This window comes from Euphorbia lathyris, chromosome 10 (genome assembly GCF_963576675.1).
Source record: "Euphorbia lathyris chromosome 10, ddEupLath1.1, whole genome shotgun sequence".
Classification (NCBI taxonomy): domain Eukaryota; kingdom Viridiplantae; phylum Streptophyta; class Magnoliopsida; order Malpighiales; family Euphorbiaceae; genus Euphorbia; species Euphorbia lathyris.
In genome coordinates, this window is record NC_088919.1 from 63,005,686 (window position 1) to 63,022,167 (window position 16,482).

A 16,482-nucleotide genomic window follows, 5' to 3' on the forward strand; every position below is an offset into this window, starting at 1 on the left:
AGTCTGGGCAGGGGCAGAGACATGGAGGGGCCCTCCGGCCGCCGGAACCACCATGGTCACAAGTAGTTTCGGCCTCCCTAATATTAGTCTATATAGACTCTATGTAGTAATATTATATTATTTAAAGGTATATGAGATGGTTAAAAACACTTGCTTTTTTCTAAAAGGTCTTAGGTTCAATTCTCCTAATCTCAATTTAAAGTGTTTATTTATTTAAATTTTATTTTTCAATAATTATAAAACTATATTATCATTATTAATTTATTTATTTATTTTCATAACACTTTTAAACTCATTTTTATTATGTCTTTTCCATTAAAATAAAATTAATTTCTTATTTTTAAAACTCAAACAACTTAATTTCTAAATTAAATTTTAAAATTTTAAAACTAAAAATAAAAAAATGTAAAAATGTTATAATTTTTTTAGAAACTAGCATTGAACTAATAAAAAAATTAAATATATCCCATTACGTGTTAGACTTGTCCAACATTCAAAATTTCAATATTTTGGATCTATTAGGTACTCCCTAAAAGCCTGTCAGGTCTATATAAATCAAAATTTCTAATTTTTTTTTTGCTTGTTAGGCCTTTCTAAATCCAAATTTCTAATTTTTTGGCATGTTAGGCCTCCATAAATCTAAATTTCTAATTTTTTAACTCTTTAGGTCTCCTTAAATCCAAATTATTAATTTTTTTTCGGCCTGGTAGGTCATCTGAAATCATTTTTTTTACATGTTCTGCCCTTCCTAAATCTAATTTTTTTTTACATGTTAGGACTATTAAACAAAATCTAACTTAATTTTGAGAAATTGTACATTAATACTTAAAATTGGTTCTTGACCATTCAAATTATAACACGCATATATACAAAAAAATTAAGCAAGTTCGATTTAGCAAAAAAAAATATATTCCCAAACACACGTGTAAAATTGGCCTCCCAACCGAGTAATTACGTATTCGCCACTGATTGGGTGCAGTACCTCTATAGGTGTGTGCAGTACCTCGATAAGTCTAGCCGGACACATGATCATGTAAAATTACCTTTTCAACACTGAACTTACCAAAACATTATAATTACATCCTTTTATGTACAATTGAAATATGATAAAAGAAATTAAAATGAGAAATATGGTAAAATATTTACATAATATAGGTGGAACTATGAGACCTGAGTGACCCAAAAATATTGGGACAGTCTGTATCCTCTTTTCCGAATCTATACATAATATTTGCATAAGTAATAAATAGTGGATTTAAGGTGTCATTTTAAGGTGTTAGTTATAAGAAAAACGTGTCTTGTTAGTCTCCGAGACACCCTAAAAAATAGCAAAAATATAAGAAAATATGTGCAACGGATGAAATATAAATCAAATTAAAATGAAAGAATATAGAGCATTGATTCCTCTCAAAAACTCGGTTTTATCTCGGGTTGTGGTACTAATGCGGGCATCTCCAACACCAACATGAGGCCAAAGCATGGAGGAAAAATCATTTGAAACGCATAATTATTGGATATGATATGTGAACAAAATCAATAATGAAATTTGAAAGAAAAATGCCGTAAAATAGTCACATTTTTATTGGTAAGATCTAGTCAATCGGAACCATACTGGTATTTAGAAAATTTGAGCTTTTGTATATAAAAAAACGTGGAAGGTTTCTATTCTCGAATTAACATTACCCTTACTATTTTATCAAACAATCCATCAAGGAAAGGAAACAGGTGACCGGAACCCGAAAGCTCATGATAATGAATCCAAGGAAGGCGATGCACGATGTATCGCTGCAATATAACAGGGATAACACCATCTTCATCTCCTTGCCATAGATGAACACGAGCTTCATCATTTGGAAATGGATTCTCCATATCCATAGGATCAAATTCCCAATTCGCATATGCAATCGCAGCTTCACGAAAAATGGATTCATTTTCTCCTTGTTGTCTTGCATATCCCTAAGATGAGGATGCACAACTTCTTAAGAAAATTACTAATAACAAACAAAGAGCATAAGAATGAAGTAAAAGAATCAATACACCAAAATTGTAAAAATGACCGAGTAGTGATAAAATAGAAGAATAACTTTGCCAGATATGCATGTAGTGCCCCACTCCTGGAGAGTGGCATTAGAGTGAAAGGTCTCAACAAGAAACAATTATAAAAGACGGTTGACCTTAATCTTAGAGAACTTTTAGTACACTCCTAGAGTACTACACTCGACTGGTAATTTTACAATATATTGAACCACAGTCTTAGATATATTATAATTTTACAATATATCTAAGCTACATGCGAGGGTGTTTTCATCAATATGATGCAAGATAAACAATATATCAAAGCAAAATGAAGATAATTACCAGATTTGAGTAATCAATGTTAAGAGCAATCTGTTTGTCTTGGTGGGAAAGAACAGGGTCATTAGCAACAATAGAAGAACTCGGGAACCACTTTTGATTACTCCACCATAAGGCAAGCCAAGGAATATAATGGATAACACGAAATGCCCATTGATCTTGTGTCAACATTTGGTTGTAGGCTTCAACCGATAAATTAGAAGGAAAACCAGGCCACCAGTAGTTAATAGCTGGAGTTAATAGCGATACTCCTGCTAACCTGTTGAATGCACAAAACAAATATGTCGCAAATCCATCTTAAACAATAAGAGCCAATGATTTATATAGTTGAACTAAATTATACCTGTGAGGAATGTATTTAAGGCAACTCCAAGTCAACTTACCACCCATGGAATACCCAATTATATAGAACTTAGATCCAAGTCCCAATTGATCTGCAAGCTCTTCAATATCCAATGTCAAGCTTTTCAATGTTCGACTTGGATGGGGATCACTCTCTCCATGACCCGGTCTATCAAAGTTCACAATGTAGATACTTAATTCTTCAATAAGTTCCTAGAAGTACCCACCATTGAATCAAATGATATACAAAAAGTTACTACTGTTGCATGGAAACGAAAATGGACACTGAAAAATGTTATTTCTAAAATATATAGACATCAGATGGAAATCAAAACGAAATGAAGAAGCACAGACATCAAGTAATTAGCACCTGTGAAAGTTTATTGTCAACAACAGGATCGTGTCTAGAAGAACCAAACGGATGGAGATAAATGATTTTATATTTGGCTGCATCTTTTGAGACACCACGTTCTTTGTAAGCCAAATGTCTCCCATCTCTGAGCTTTATTCTTGGTCCTGTAATAGGTGGACCACCTGGAGAACCAGGTAGCTTGTTTGGAGGAGGTTGTATCGCTTGATAACCCCATACTGAGATTCCCACAAACAATACTAAAAATACTTTCCGAAAGAGTCCTGAAATATCATAATCGAGAAAAGACAAAAGAATATTACAACGCTAATAAAATATTATCAGTGTTTTCAAAATCTGACCTATAATTTGCTAATATTTACTTTTTGACATATTAAAATCAATAAAATGTGAACCAATTTGGATAATATGCATAAAACGTGAAATTGAGCTTTTGATTGTACACGGTGAATCGAAAATTACAAAACAGACTAAAAATAAAAACTAAATATGTAGTAATTTACAAAATAAGTGACCAATAATTTACACATGAATACACCAATTTCTACAGGTAATGAGTCAAATAATATTTTAATCCTTTTTTAAAATTGAGGATACAACGGGTAGGATATCCTCGGATAATGTCATTCTCATATCCTTACCCTTTTATACGATGAATTCCATGTCATATCTCATTACCCTAACAAATCAACAATCTTAATTTTATTCATATTCCATATAATTAATGGGTACCCTTACTTGTTTAAATATATAAATTAAAAAGCAAATAAATAAATCATAAATTTAACAAAATATATATATATATATATATATATAAAAACTTAATATTCCACAAATTTAACGAAAAAAAGTCAAATACTTAAAATCTTAAATAGCATAATATACAATTCAATACAAAAAAAAATCCAAATCATCAAATATTTAATATTGAAATTCTTCATTCCTTCCCATAAGAGTAAAAAATATACAAATTAACAAATATGAGATGGGTAATAAGTAGCAGATACTTTAGGGGTGTTCTCATTTCTGTCTCATATTTGTCACATATATATTTTTAAATCATATTGGATAATTCTATTAGAGTCGGAAGTATCGAATACTTTCAAAATACGTACATGTTGTTACCCCTAAAACATATGCGTGTTGTAATGAGTTATTGTCACATATGAGATAAAACCGCAAACCATTTCTTATTTTATAATGGAATTGCTATTTTTGAATTAATGGTGTGTTTGGTTCGGCTTTTTAGGAGGACCGGGTACTGTCAATACCTCTTTAAGTTTGTGATACATGTCACAAAATCTGATGTGATAATACATGTTGCGGTTCTAATTGAAGGCCAGAGATGAATTGCTATTTTTGAATTTATGGTGCATCTAGTTCGGGTTTTAGGAATAAGATGCAAAAAATACCCATAACTTTGATTATCAGAAGCAATTTTTACTCACAAGGTCTAAAATGATGCAATTTTACTACTAGCGTTGGTAGCCAAGAGCAATTTTACAATTGATGTTGGTAGCCAAAAGTAATTTTACCACTAATATTAGCAAGTTAAATCAATTTCCAATATCACGTCAATCTAAGATTAATAAAATATCTTTTGACAAAGCTTAGTAATCTTAGATACAATACATCATCATTAATTAATTTATTTATTTTCTTTTCTTAATTATCGAAGAATTAATCGTTTAATTTGAGAAATATAATATACAAAACAAAAACTATTCTATAAATTAATAAATATTAATTTATCAATAAATAAATATTTATTGATAAATTAATAATTTCGTCTAAAATAATAATTTTTTAGATTCCACTAATATTTATTTATTAAAATTTTACTGTATATATAAAGTGTAAATAATACGGTTTATGAATGAAAAAATAATTTGACGGATTATTTCAAATTAAGAGTTAGGACTATGTTTACTTTGTTTTTGACAAAGTAAGCGTTATTTTGTTTTTTTCATCATTGGATGGTGATGAACTTTAACAAAGTAAGTTCATCCAATGATAGAAAAAACAAAGTAGAACTTACTTTGTGAAAAACAAAGTAAGCATAGAAGGCACCTTCAAATTGATTATATGTAGACCTCGGTATGGGCCGGGCTCGGGCCGGACCTGTTGAGCTTGTGATCAAATCTGATAAGCCCAAACACAGCCCAAGCCCACACTAATATAGTCGCGCTCGGGCCTAAAAAAGAAATCACAAGCCCGCCCGCCCAAGCCCATATCTAAATTTTAAAAAAAATCAATTAAAATAAAATACTAACTTTTTTTAATAAAAAATAATAAACATAATAGTTAATAAGTCTTAGAAAACTAATTGTAAATTGTAAATACTGATTACTTATTTAATTATATATGTAGGGTTTTTATAGACTCATTTAATTTATATAATTAAATTTATAAATATATATATATATATATATATATATATATATAACGGGTCGGGCTGGGCCAGGCCCGCCGGGTATTTACATAGCCCAAGCCCACCCATTTACTAGGCGGGCCTAATCGGGCTTGGGCCGGACCGGGTCTGACACTAATTTTATGTGTCCAGACCCGACTAAATGGGCCTGGGCTCGGGCCGGACGGGCGGGCTCATCGGTCCATGGCGATGTCTAAGTATATGTGTGGCAGCTCCAAAGATACTTTATACTAGTAGTAAAATTTCTTATTATTATTATCACTAGTTAGAGTATTCGCACTTTATCCCGGTTTTTTAGAAGGATCAGGGCCGTCTTAAATATTTTTGGGGCTCTCTGCTAAATGAAAAAAAAAATTGGGCCCTATTCATTAAAAAAAATTAATACTTTCATATAATACTAATGTTTCTACAAAATGAAACATCAAAATACTTTTAACTTTATTTTTAACATTATATATATAATTAAATTAGATATTGTAAATAGCAATAAAAAAAATATGACCCCTTAAAACTATTAGAACGTTAATTTTCAAGATAAATTAATATTCACTTAATTTTTCATATAATAATTAATAATAATAATTTATTTAAATTTTTATAATAAAAAAATTAGGTTTTCTTAAATTTAGGATCTTATACGGAAGAACTGGTTGTACACCATTCTCCTACTCCCTGAAAAGGACCATTGTACGTTAAGCCCCCTTTAAAATTATGACACGTACTGCAAAAACTGATGTGATGATACGTGTGGCAGCTCCAAAAGTACTTTCTAAAATTTAATTTAAATCCACCGGTCTGACAAACCAATGGTAAATTTCTAAAAATAATAAAAAATTATGAAAGAAAAAAGTAACTTTCAAAAAGAATCTGTGTGGCCTTCATCCACAAAAGAGTTTTTAATATACATCTTTAATATTAAATTAAAGGATGTAGTCTAAAAAATAAAAAATAGATGTGTTTTCATGTTTTATCAAAATAGGTACCTGTAAATTATAAAAAAAAAGGTACATGTAATTTTTTTTTATATGGTTATAATTATAATTTTTTCATAAGATGTCGGTGGCGGAGATGCGTATATTGAGATGGATGTGTGGTCATACGAGAAAGGATCGGGTGGGTAATGAAATCATTAGGACAAAAGTAGGGGGTTACATCTATTGAGAATAAAATGAGGGAAAACCGACTAAGGTGGTTTGGCCATGTAAGACGAAGAGCGCTTGATGCGCCGGTTAAGAGGACCAAAGAGTGGCAAAGAGATGTAGTGGTGAGGGGTAGGGGAAGACCTAAGCAAACTTGGAGGAGGGTGATCGAGAGTGATATGAGTTTATTAGGGATTGAGGAAAATATGGTAATGGATAGGACATAGTGGAAGGAGAGAATTTGTGTCGCTGACACGACTTGATTTCACGGTTTTATATGATGGTTCATGTTAGCCGACCCCGAATCATTTCGGGACTAAGGCTTTGTTGTTGTTGTTGTATGGATTAAGGTGCAAAAATACTCATAACATTTTTTGTCAGGAGCAATTATACCCCTAACGTTTAAAACTGTGCAATTCGACCCCTAACGTTGGAAGCCTAGAGCAATTTTACCCCGACGTTGATAAATTGAATCAATTTGAGAAATAATTCATTAAACTGTCTTTATCGGTCATGAATCTTGTCATCTACACTTCACACGTGCGTCGTTTTACCAGTAACAAATCACAAACATATGTTAGGATATAAAAAATACTGCATTTTCTACAAATTGGACTAAAAAATTAAAAAAATTCACCGAATTTAAAAATATTAATCTCTAATTCTATTATTAAATTATAAAAAACATGAAATCATTTTTTATAACGAATTGATATGCAATTGGTGCATAATAAAGAACAAAAATATTCGTGTTCGTTCCACCTTCACCGCACCAAAAAAGGCAAGTTTGCTAGGGTCTGTATCGATATTGATCTCGCTAAGCCTCTTCTTTCTCAGTTCTGTACTCAAAACAAGGTCTATCATATTGAATATGAAGGTATACACAACATCTGCTATGAATGTGGTATGTTTGGCCATACCCTTGAGGGTTGTCCTAAGAGGAGGAAGGACGTGGAGGAGTTGGTGCAACCTATCATAGGCGAAGCTGAGAAGAGTCAAGGGGAAGTAAGGAGCTTTGGCCCATGGATGCTTGCCAAGAGGCCAGTGAGAAGGAAGCCACGGGCTAATGTTAATGCTAATCATTCACCAGATATCAATACGAAGATGACTACTCTCCAGATTGCTCCTGAGATCAAGGTCAGACCCCCGGATATTAAGAAGGGGATTGAGACTGGAGTGGACTCAACTTCGGGTTCCGGGTCAAGGTTCGGTGTTTTGTCTATGGAGGAAGATCAAGACTCGGATCCTTCTGATAAGCAGATTGATTTAAGCATGCCTGGTCTGGAGTCGGTAGAGCATGCCTCTAGTCTGGGTAATTCTATTAATCCTCTCTTTGTCTCTAATGCTTCTGCTAAAGGCAAAGAGATTCCCCAGTCTATCCTGTCAGCTGGGAAGGGTTTGAGTAGGGAGGCGAGTACTCTACATCCTCCTGTTGATGCTCCTATTGGTAAGACTATAGGAGTGAGTAAGTTAAACATGAAGAATCCCAAAGGGAAACCTAAAAAGAACCTTCATGGTTTGAATTCTTTGGATAAAAGGGGTCCTTCTGGGACCGCCTCTAGGCTCTCCGGAGCCCCAAACAAATACCTGATCTAGGGTTTGGGCCTGCGTCTGTAGTCTCCCCCTCTGATGGACTTCTTCGTTTGGAATGTTAGAGGTGCGGCGAGCAAGGCTACCCGCATTCATGTCAATGATCTCATTAAACAGTTTAACCCTTCCTGCTTTGTCCTTCTTGAGACCAAGGTTAGTGGAGCCAAAGCAGATGAGGTGGTTAGAAAGTTTAAGAATTGGAATTGCGTCAGGTCGGAGGCTACTGGCCGGGCAGGGGGGATTTGGCTCTTTTGGAAGCCAGGTCAAGTCAATATTGATATTGTTACTATGGACAGTCAATTCATCCATAGTAAGGTGTGTTACCCGGGTAATAAACCCTTCTTTATTACCTTCGTCTATGCTGATCCTGTTTCGACTAATCGAAGAAGGCTGTGGGAGATCCTTCATTCTTTTAGCTCTAACATGGTGGAGGCGTGGTTGGTTGCCGGGGATTTTAATGACATTGCCCTCTTGAGTGATCAGAGAGGAGGGGGTAATCATTATGTGAACCGGTGTCTTAATCATAAGCAAAGTATGGATATGTGCGGGCTTTCGGACCTGGGTGCTGCTGGCCACAAATTTACCTGGAAAAGGAATAGTGTGTTTGTTAGGTTGGATAAGGTGTACGCTAATGTTGCAGCGATTTATAGGTTTCCTGAGGTCAAGGTACTTAATCTCCCTTTCCGTCACTCAGACCATTGCCCTATCCTCATTAATTTGGTCAAAGGAAATCGGCTGAAAGGTAATAGACCTTTTAGGTATCTGGTGGCTTGGGAGTCTCACCCCGAGTTTAAGGATTTCGTTAAAAGCAATTGGCATCCCCACTCTGATGTTCTCCTCGCTACTAAGGAATTCAGGAGGAATGTGGCTGTTTGGAATAAAAATACTTTTGGTCATATTATCAGGAGGAAGAACAAACTCTTAAGGAGAATGGAAGGTGTTCAGCGTTGCTTGGAGGTTCGTTTTGATCATAGCCTGAATGGTCACCTAAGAGCTCTTCAGAAAGAGTTGGAAGCTGTGCTTAGACAGGAAGAGCTTATGTGGTTCCAGAAATCTAGGAAGGCTTGGATTCAAGACGGGGACCGGAATACCAGGTTTTTCCACCTCTCAACGATCATTAGGAGACAGCGAAATAGGATCGAGGCTATTAAAGACGCCAGTGGTGAGTGGATTTTTGAGGAGGAGGACATTCGGCGCCTTGCCCTTGATTTCTACAAGGACCTGTTCAGAGAGGAAGCTGTGGACCTAGAGAGTGCCCACTCTGGCATTTCCTTTCCTCGTTTGGGGGAGGATGCTATTAATAATGCTTTCCATCCCATTGAGCTTAAAGAGATTGATCTGGCCTTCTCCAGCATCGGTTCCACTAAGGCTCCTGGTATTGATGGTATCCCCACTAGTTTCTATCATAAACACTGGGACACTGTTAAAGAGGGTATATACAGCTTTGTGTTAGGTGTCTTTGGTGGTTCGAACGATATCAGTTTGGTTAATAAAACCCTCCTTGTCTTGATTCCTAAGGTTGCCAAGCCTTCTTCCTTTCTCCAGATGAGACCCATCAGTCTTTGTAATGTCTTGTATAAAGCTATTACTAAGATTGTGGCTAATAGAATCCGGAAGATCCTTCCGGATATTATCAGCCAAAATCAAGGGAGCTTTGTTCCTGGAAGACAATTGATGGATAACGTTGTTATTGCCCAGGAGGTTGTCCATTCTATGAAGATTAAGAAAGGCAAGAAAGGGATCGTGGCTCTCAAGCTGGATCTGGAGAAAGCCTATGATAGGTTGAACTGGAGCTTTCTTCTGGATAGTTTAGCCAAAGCTGGTATCCCGGAGAACTGGAGGAATTTGATTGGAAAGTGTATCTCCTCTCCTGTTTTCCAGGTTATGATCAATGGGGATATGTCGGATGAGTTCTCTCCATCCAGGGGTATTCGTCAAGGGGATCCTATGAGCCCCTTCCTTTTTGTTATTGCCATGGAAAGATTGTCTCACCTGATCCAAGAGGCGGTGAGCAAAGGGACTCTCCACCCTGTTTCCATCAACAGACATTGCCCCCCTGTTACCCATTTACTCTTTGCTGATGATGTCATGCTTTTTGTGGAGGGTAATGAGGAACAAATTAAGGCTGTGATGGATATCCTCGACTGCTTTTGTGAGGCTTCTGGCCAGAAGATTAACATCCATAAATCCCGTATGCTTTGTTCCAAGAATATGGATAATAGCTTGTGTAGAAGACTGAGTGAGATGTCTGGCATTCCCCTGACTCAATCGTTTGGGAAATACCTTGGGGTCCCTCTTCATAGTGACAGGGTGTCCAAAGCCTCTTTTAAAGACATTTTGGACAAATCTAACGGTTTGTGTGCTAGCTGGAAAGCTAATTCTCTTTCCCTTGCAGGTCGCCTTACTTTAATCCAGTCTATCAACTGCGCTGCTCCAAATCACATCATGCAAGCCTGTAAGCTCCCTGAGCCGGTCCTCAACGACCTTGATAAAATTAATCGGCGTTTTCTGTGGGGAGAGTCTGGGGATGGGAGGAAGATTCACCTGGTCCCTTGGAAGGAAGCCTGCCAGCCTAAGAGCAGGGGGGGTCTTGGTATAAGGCAAGCTAAGGACAATAATAAAGTCCTGTTAATGAAGCTTCTTTGGAGAATGTGGCAATCCCCCTCCTCCCTTTGGGTTCGTCTTCTGTGCGGCAAGTATAGGAAAGATAGAATCTTTGGTGGCCCGAAGGAGAGGGTTGTCAGCTGTTCCTTCCTCTGGAAAGGGCTTAGTGCTGTTTTTGCTGAGTTCTGTACGGGGATTGGCTTGGAGGTGGGTAATGGGAGATCCATTAGTTTCTGGTATGACACCTGGATTGGTGACAAACCGTTGATTGAGGTGTGCATCGCCCCTCCGCCGAATGATCTCCTCTCCTGGAGAATTGCTGATGTGGTGGACTCGGAGGGAGACTGGATCTGGTCTAAGTTCGACTCCTTTCTTAGCCTGGAGACCCTCCTTAATATTAGAGGTGTGAAGATTAGTAATCAGGAGGAGGATAAGGACAAACACTGCTGGGCCTTGACTAATAATGGTTCTTATTCTTGCAAATCGGCCTATGAAGCTTTTACCCCTAATAGGGCTGATCCTCCTTTGGAAATTTGGAAGTCCATTTGGGCCCTCAAAGTCCCCTACCGCATTAGGAGTTTCCTATGGCTGGGAGTCAAAGACAGGCTCCTCACGAATGCAGATAGACACAGAAGGCACTTGGCTGTATCTGGTGCCTGTAGCAGATGCAGCGGCCATGTGGAAACCTTGTGCCATGCTTTGAGGGATTGCCCGAATAGTAGAAAGGTTTGGGAAGGGGTCCTTCCTCACCACATCCTTCCTTCCTTTATGGGGTTCTCTGATATTGACTGGTTCTCTGAAGGCGTTAATGGGAATTTGTTGGCCAGTATGAAGCACGGGGCTATTCTCTTCGCTATTATTTGTCACCAAATGTGGAAATGGAGGAATGAAGAGTTATTTGCTGAGAAGACTGTCTTTATTCCTGACCTCCGGTTTTACTTCTCGAAAAAACTCTCTGTTATTACAAAGAGTTTTGAAGGAGAGCCCCTGGTTCACCCCTCCCCGGTTAAAGAGGTCCAGTTAGTTGGTTGGAGGAAGCCCAGGGAAGGGGTTGTCAAGTTGAATACGGATGGCTCCTGCCTTAGTAATGGCAGAATTGCTGCTGGTGGAGTTCTTCGGGATGCTGGTGGCGCCTGGCTGGCTGGGTTTACCCATAACTTAGGTACGGGCTCCTCCTTTACTGCAGAGCTCTGGGGGATCTTGTCTGGCATTAAACTCGCCATTCGCATGGGTGTTAAAAGACTTTCGGTGGAGTCTGACAATTTGGAGGCTATCAACAGGATTTCGGATAGACAGGCTGTTTGTCTTAAGAGTCAGAATCTCATTAAAGCCATCTTGAGGCTTCGTCCTGCCTTCGATTCTCTTACCTTCTCCCATATTTATAGGGAGCAAAACCGCGTGGCGGATCGCTTGGCAGCTGCTGGGCATGGAGGGATGTTAGGTGTTTCTACCCTTTCCGTTCCTCCTTCTTTTCTGTTACCTTCTCTTCTTGAGGATAGGATTGGGGTCAGTCTTCCTAGACTGATCCCGGGTTAGGTTTTTGTTTGTTTGTTTTTTTTTCTTCCCTTCTTACCAAAAAAAAAAAATAGGAGTAAAATGGATCCAAATTATCAATGTTAGGAGTAAAATTGCTCTTGGATACTAACGTTAGGGATAAAATTGCACATTAGAGATATTTTTGTACCTTAACCCTGTAATTATTACATGTAAATACTTTTTTCACAAAATATAAAAGCACATAAGTTTTTTTTTAACCTAAGTTAAATTACTAACTAAATATGTATATATAAATATAGATTTATACTATTATTGCTTTCAAAAAAAATTATTACTTTTTTGGAAAGACTGATTTATTACTTTTCACTAGTTTATGTTTTTCATAAATGAAAATTTAATTATGAAAAAACATAGTAGTTAATAAAATAATTTTTGTTAAATTATTAGTTGTGGGTGGAGTCCAAGTGGGTGGCCGGCCGCCGTCACACCCGCTCCAAAGAATCTCGATTCAAAAGGAGTCCTGATTTTCTTTGAATTGATTTTTCTTTTAACAGAAATATTCTGACCGGTGTTTGTATTAGAGTTTACATGTAACACGTATATTCAAAATTATATAATATTTATATATATATTTTACATGTTAGTTTAAAGGTCCGTTTGTTTTACCTACTATTTATTGTTGTTGTTTGTTATTGTTGTTATCGTTTGCTGTTTAAAAATGTTGTTTTTCCAAAAAACTGTTATAAAAAATCTACGTTTCAGTTATAAAAACTCTTATTTTTAAAGTGAAAAGGTAACAGAAGCAGAAAAATGAGCAACCAACGACATTTTATAAGTCTAAACATGAGATAAAAAGCGTTTGGTAAAAATTCGAAACAACTGTTTTTAAGACAAAAATCAACTAATATCTACTGTCTATCCGTAGCAGCAAACAACTAACAGCAACATCAAATAGCAAACATCAGTAGCTGAAACAAACGGGCCCTAAGGGAGCGTTTGTTTACCTACTTAAGACAGAGTTTTAGGTGTTTGGTTAGGTAGTTTAAAAAAAAATCTCTACTTCTTGAAAAAACAGCATTTTCTAAAAACGACCAGCAAATAGTAACAACAAGCCACAAGTAACCAAATGGACCCTAAAATTACATATGAATTGTAGATACGTTATACGAATCCAACATGGTGACATATAACAAACTTTTACATAATAAAACTACATCTGAGTATATACGAGATTGATAGGACACAACACTAATCTGATTAGGCAGATACGAATACGATATTAATCCGATAATTGACATAATACGATTACGACATTAACCCGATAATTGCGAACCCTAATAGCAGCACATCTGCAAATACCATAATCTAGCCAATATATATCATATACTAAATCTACAAAGCGTAAAAACAATTACTTTTCTGTGCTCTGAAACTGAAACGGGAATCGATACCGGAAAACGTTATCTAGAAGTCGGTGATGGAAACAGATACGAAACACGAAACGCTAATAGAGAAGAGGAAGAACACGCACCAGAAGGAAGATTTGCAGTTCCAGGAGGTGAAGAAGCCGGAGAAAGTTTGTTGTTGAATCCTGTCATTAATGCTCAAATAATGAAATTTAGAGTTTCTTTCCAACTATATATACACACATTCGGCATTAATTTTATAAATATAGCCTACGTAGAAGTCACTAGATTATGGGTCACAGACAATAACAGTATTAATTTTATTAAATCAAACCAAAATTAATACTCCTTCTGTTATTACACGTCGTTTTAGAGAGTTGCATAGAAGTTAAGGATATTAGAGAAAAGATATTGTTGCACCTTATTTATTGATTCCACTATTTATTTATTCTATAATAAATTCATTATTCTAATTAATTTTTATAAACCCACATTTTATAGCAGGAAAAAAGATGACTTAACGTGTATTGATCATATAAAATGATATGTATAATGAAACAAAAAATAGTGTCTAGAAAGACATGTAATATGAAACGGAAGTAATATATTTGTATTTTTTTTTAAAAACCTAGGTATTAATTTTGAAGTTTCAGACCTTTATCCCCCTTCATCAATGGAGGTTTAGGGTTTACTCGTTCTATAATTGAGGATGAAGAATGATTTTAAATTTAATATTTTCTTTTTATTTTTTTAATTATGCTTTAAAGCAAAACGACGTCGTTTTATTGAATTAGAACTACGTCGTTTTGCTTACAACAAAAATAAAAAAAATAAAAAGTAAATATTTAAATGTAAAACTAAATAGGTTCTAAAACAAACCATCAGTCTCTCTTACTTTCTTTAATCTCTTTAGTTCTTCTTCCTCAATTCTCTTTTCTTCTTAAGCCTAAGGGTCTGTTTGGTTCAGCTGTTAGCTAATAGCTGTTACGGTTGCTGTTAGCTGTTTGCAGTTGTAGCAAGCTGTTAGCTGTTGCTGTTAGTTGTTTGTTATTAGCTGTTTAATTACTAGTGTTTGGTAAAATTATATTGAATTGTTGCTGTTCAGATTTAAAATATCTAAAATGGACATGTTTTAAATTAATCAACAATGAAATTATAAAAAGATAAATGTGAAAAAATGCCCATAACGTTTACAACTAGGAATAATTTTACTCTTAATATCTAAAATGGTATAATTTTACCAATAACTCTGGCAGCTAAGAGCAATTTTACCCTTAACATTGACAAGTTGGGTCGATTTCAGATATTATTAGAAAATATAGATATTTTATTTCTTATTATACACTAATTGCACATACTAGTGGTTCTAAAAAAGAGATTTCATATTTTTTTAGTGATTTAATAATAAAATTGAAAATAAATATTTATAAACTCGATGAAATATTGGGATTTTTTTTGTCCAAATCGTACAAAAGACAATATATTTTTTATTTTCTTAAAAAAAATTCATGTCTAATCATATGTTTGTGATCTGTTACTAACGATGATAAAATTGTGCACATGTGAAGTGTAGATGACAATATTCATGACCAAGAAGACAGTTTGATAAATTATTTCTCAAATTGACCAAACTTATCTATGTTATGGGTAAAATTGCTTTTGGCTGCCAAAATTAGGAGTATAATTGCACAATTTTAGACATTAAGGGTAAAATTGCTCCTAGCTATAAATGTTGGGAGTATTTTTGCACCTTATCCTATTATAAAATAAAAAATATATTACACAAATTAATAAAAATAATCTATATAAAAAATAAAAAATTTATTGAACGCAACAAAACCTTGTTTTTCCGGTAATTATGTTGTAGAAATATAAATAATATTAAAGAATAAACATATTTTGTGGAAATAAGAAGGATAATTCTGTCAATAACAACTAACTACAAACAACTGTTTATGAAAAGCTCCAAATATGAGCTTTTCGTGAAACGCTCCAAAACGCTGCAGTTTCCAAAGAAAATGCTAAACGCTGCGGTTATATAAACCTAACCAAACGCTATATTTTCTGCGGTTTGCAGTGAAACGCTAAACGCTCCTCCGAAAAGCTGAAACAAACTCCTTCTAAATTGAAATCCGTAATCCTAACTAAGATTAAATCAAAATCGGCAGCTAATCCCTCCGTAGTCAGATCGTTAATCGTTGGTCCGGCACTCCATCTCCGATCTTTGCGTCTCTGCTCTGGTATTTTTTTGTTGCTACTTGAATTTTGATTTTATATTTCTACTACTATTTTACTTGAACTTGAGCTTTGATCTCTGGTTTTCTATAATTAATTGAATTGAAATTGCATGATTTTGTCTTTTGCATAATTAATTGAACTTGAGCTTTGATCTCTGGTTTTCTATAATTAATTGACTCTTTTACCGCATTTGATAAACATAAGCTGATTAGACTTGCTCAACTTTATCCTTCTGATTTTTCTACAGTGTGGATTGTTATACTTGAAGATCAATTGGAAATTTATATTTTTGATGTGAGATTTGATGGTCAGTTTTTAGAGCTTAAAGGAATTGGAGATTCGGGAAAAGCTTAGTTGAGATAAGGAAGAGTGTTTTGTATACTCTGGTTTATTTACTTGTGAAGTTAACTCTAATTTTACCAATTGCAACTGCATTGGTGGAAAGAGTATTTTCGGCAATGAAATTGATAAAGACACCACTACGAAACAGTTTAGGGGATGAACTTTTGA

General features: G+C 35.3%; 1 protein-coding gene across 1 annotated transcript; it reads right to left on the reverse strand.

Moving 5' to 3' along the window:
• Positions 1-1,493: 1,493 nt before the first annotated feature.
• On the reverse strand, positions 1,494-14,007 carry LOC136208915 (uncharacterized). The gene is made up of 5 exons (XM_066000206.1): positions 13,860-14,007; positions 3,068-3,330; positions 2,699-2,910; positions 2,359-2,614; positions 1,494-1,956 (listed from the first exon to the last, which is right to left on the reverse strand). Exons 1-5 carry the CDS (start codon positions 13,924-13,926, stop codon positions 1,663-1,665), a joined length of 1,092 nt encoding a protein of 363 aa, XP_065856278.1. The 5' UTR covers positions 13,927-14,007; the 3' UTR covers positions 1,494-1,662.
• Positions 14,008-16,482: the final 2,475 nt, after the last annotated feature.

Excerpts from the sequence above, each read along its gene's own strand:
- LOC136208915 (XM_066000206.1), bottom strand. The coding sequence starts at position 13,926 with ATGACAGGATTCAACAACAAACTTTCTCCGGCTTCTTCACCTCCTGGA. Across the intron at positions 2,911-3,067 it reads TTGACAATAAACTTTCACAG|GAACTTATTGAAGAATTAAG; the intron begins GTGCTAATTACT and ends GGGTACTTCTAG. Across the intron at positions 1,957-2,358 it reads ACATTGATTACTCAAATCTG|GGATATGCAAGACAACAAGG; the intron begins GTAATTATCTTC and ends TCCTCATCTTAG.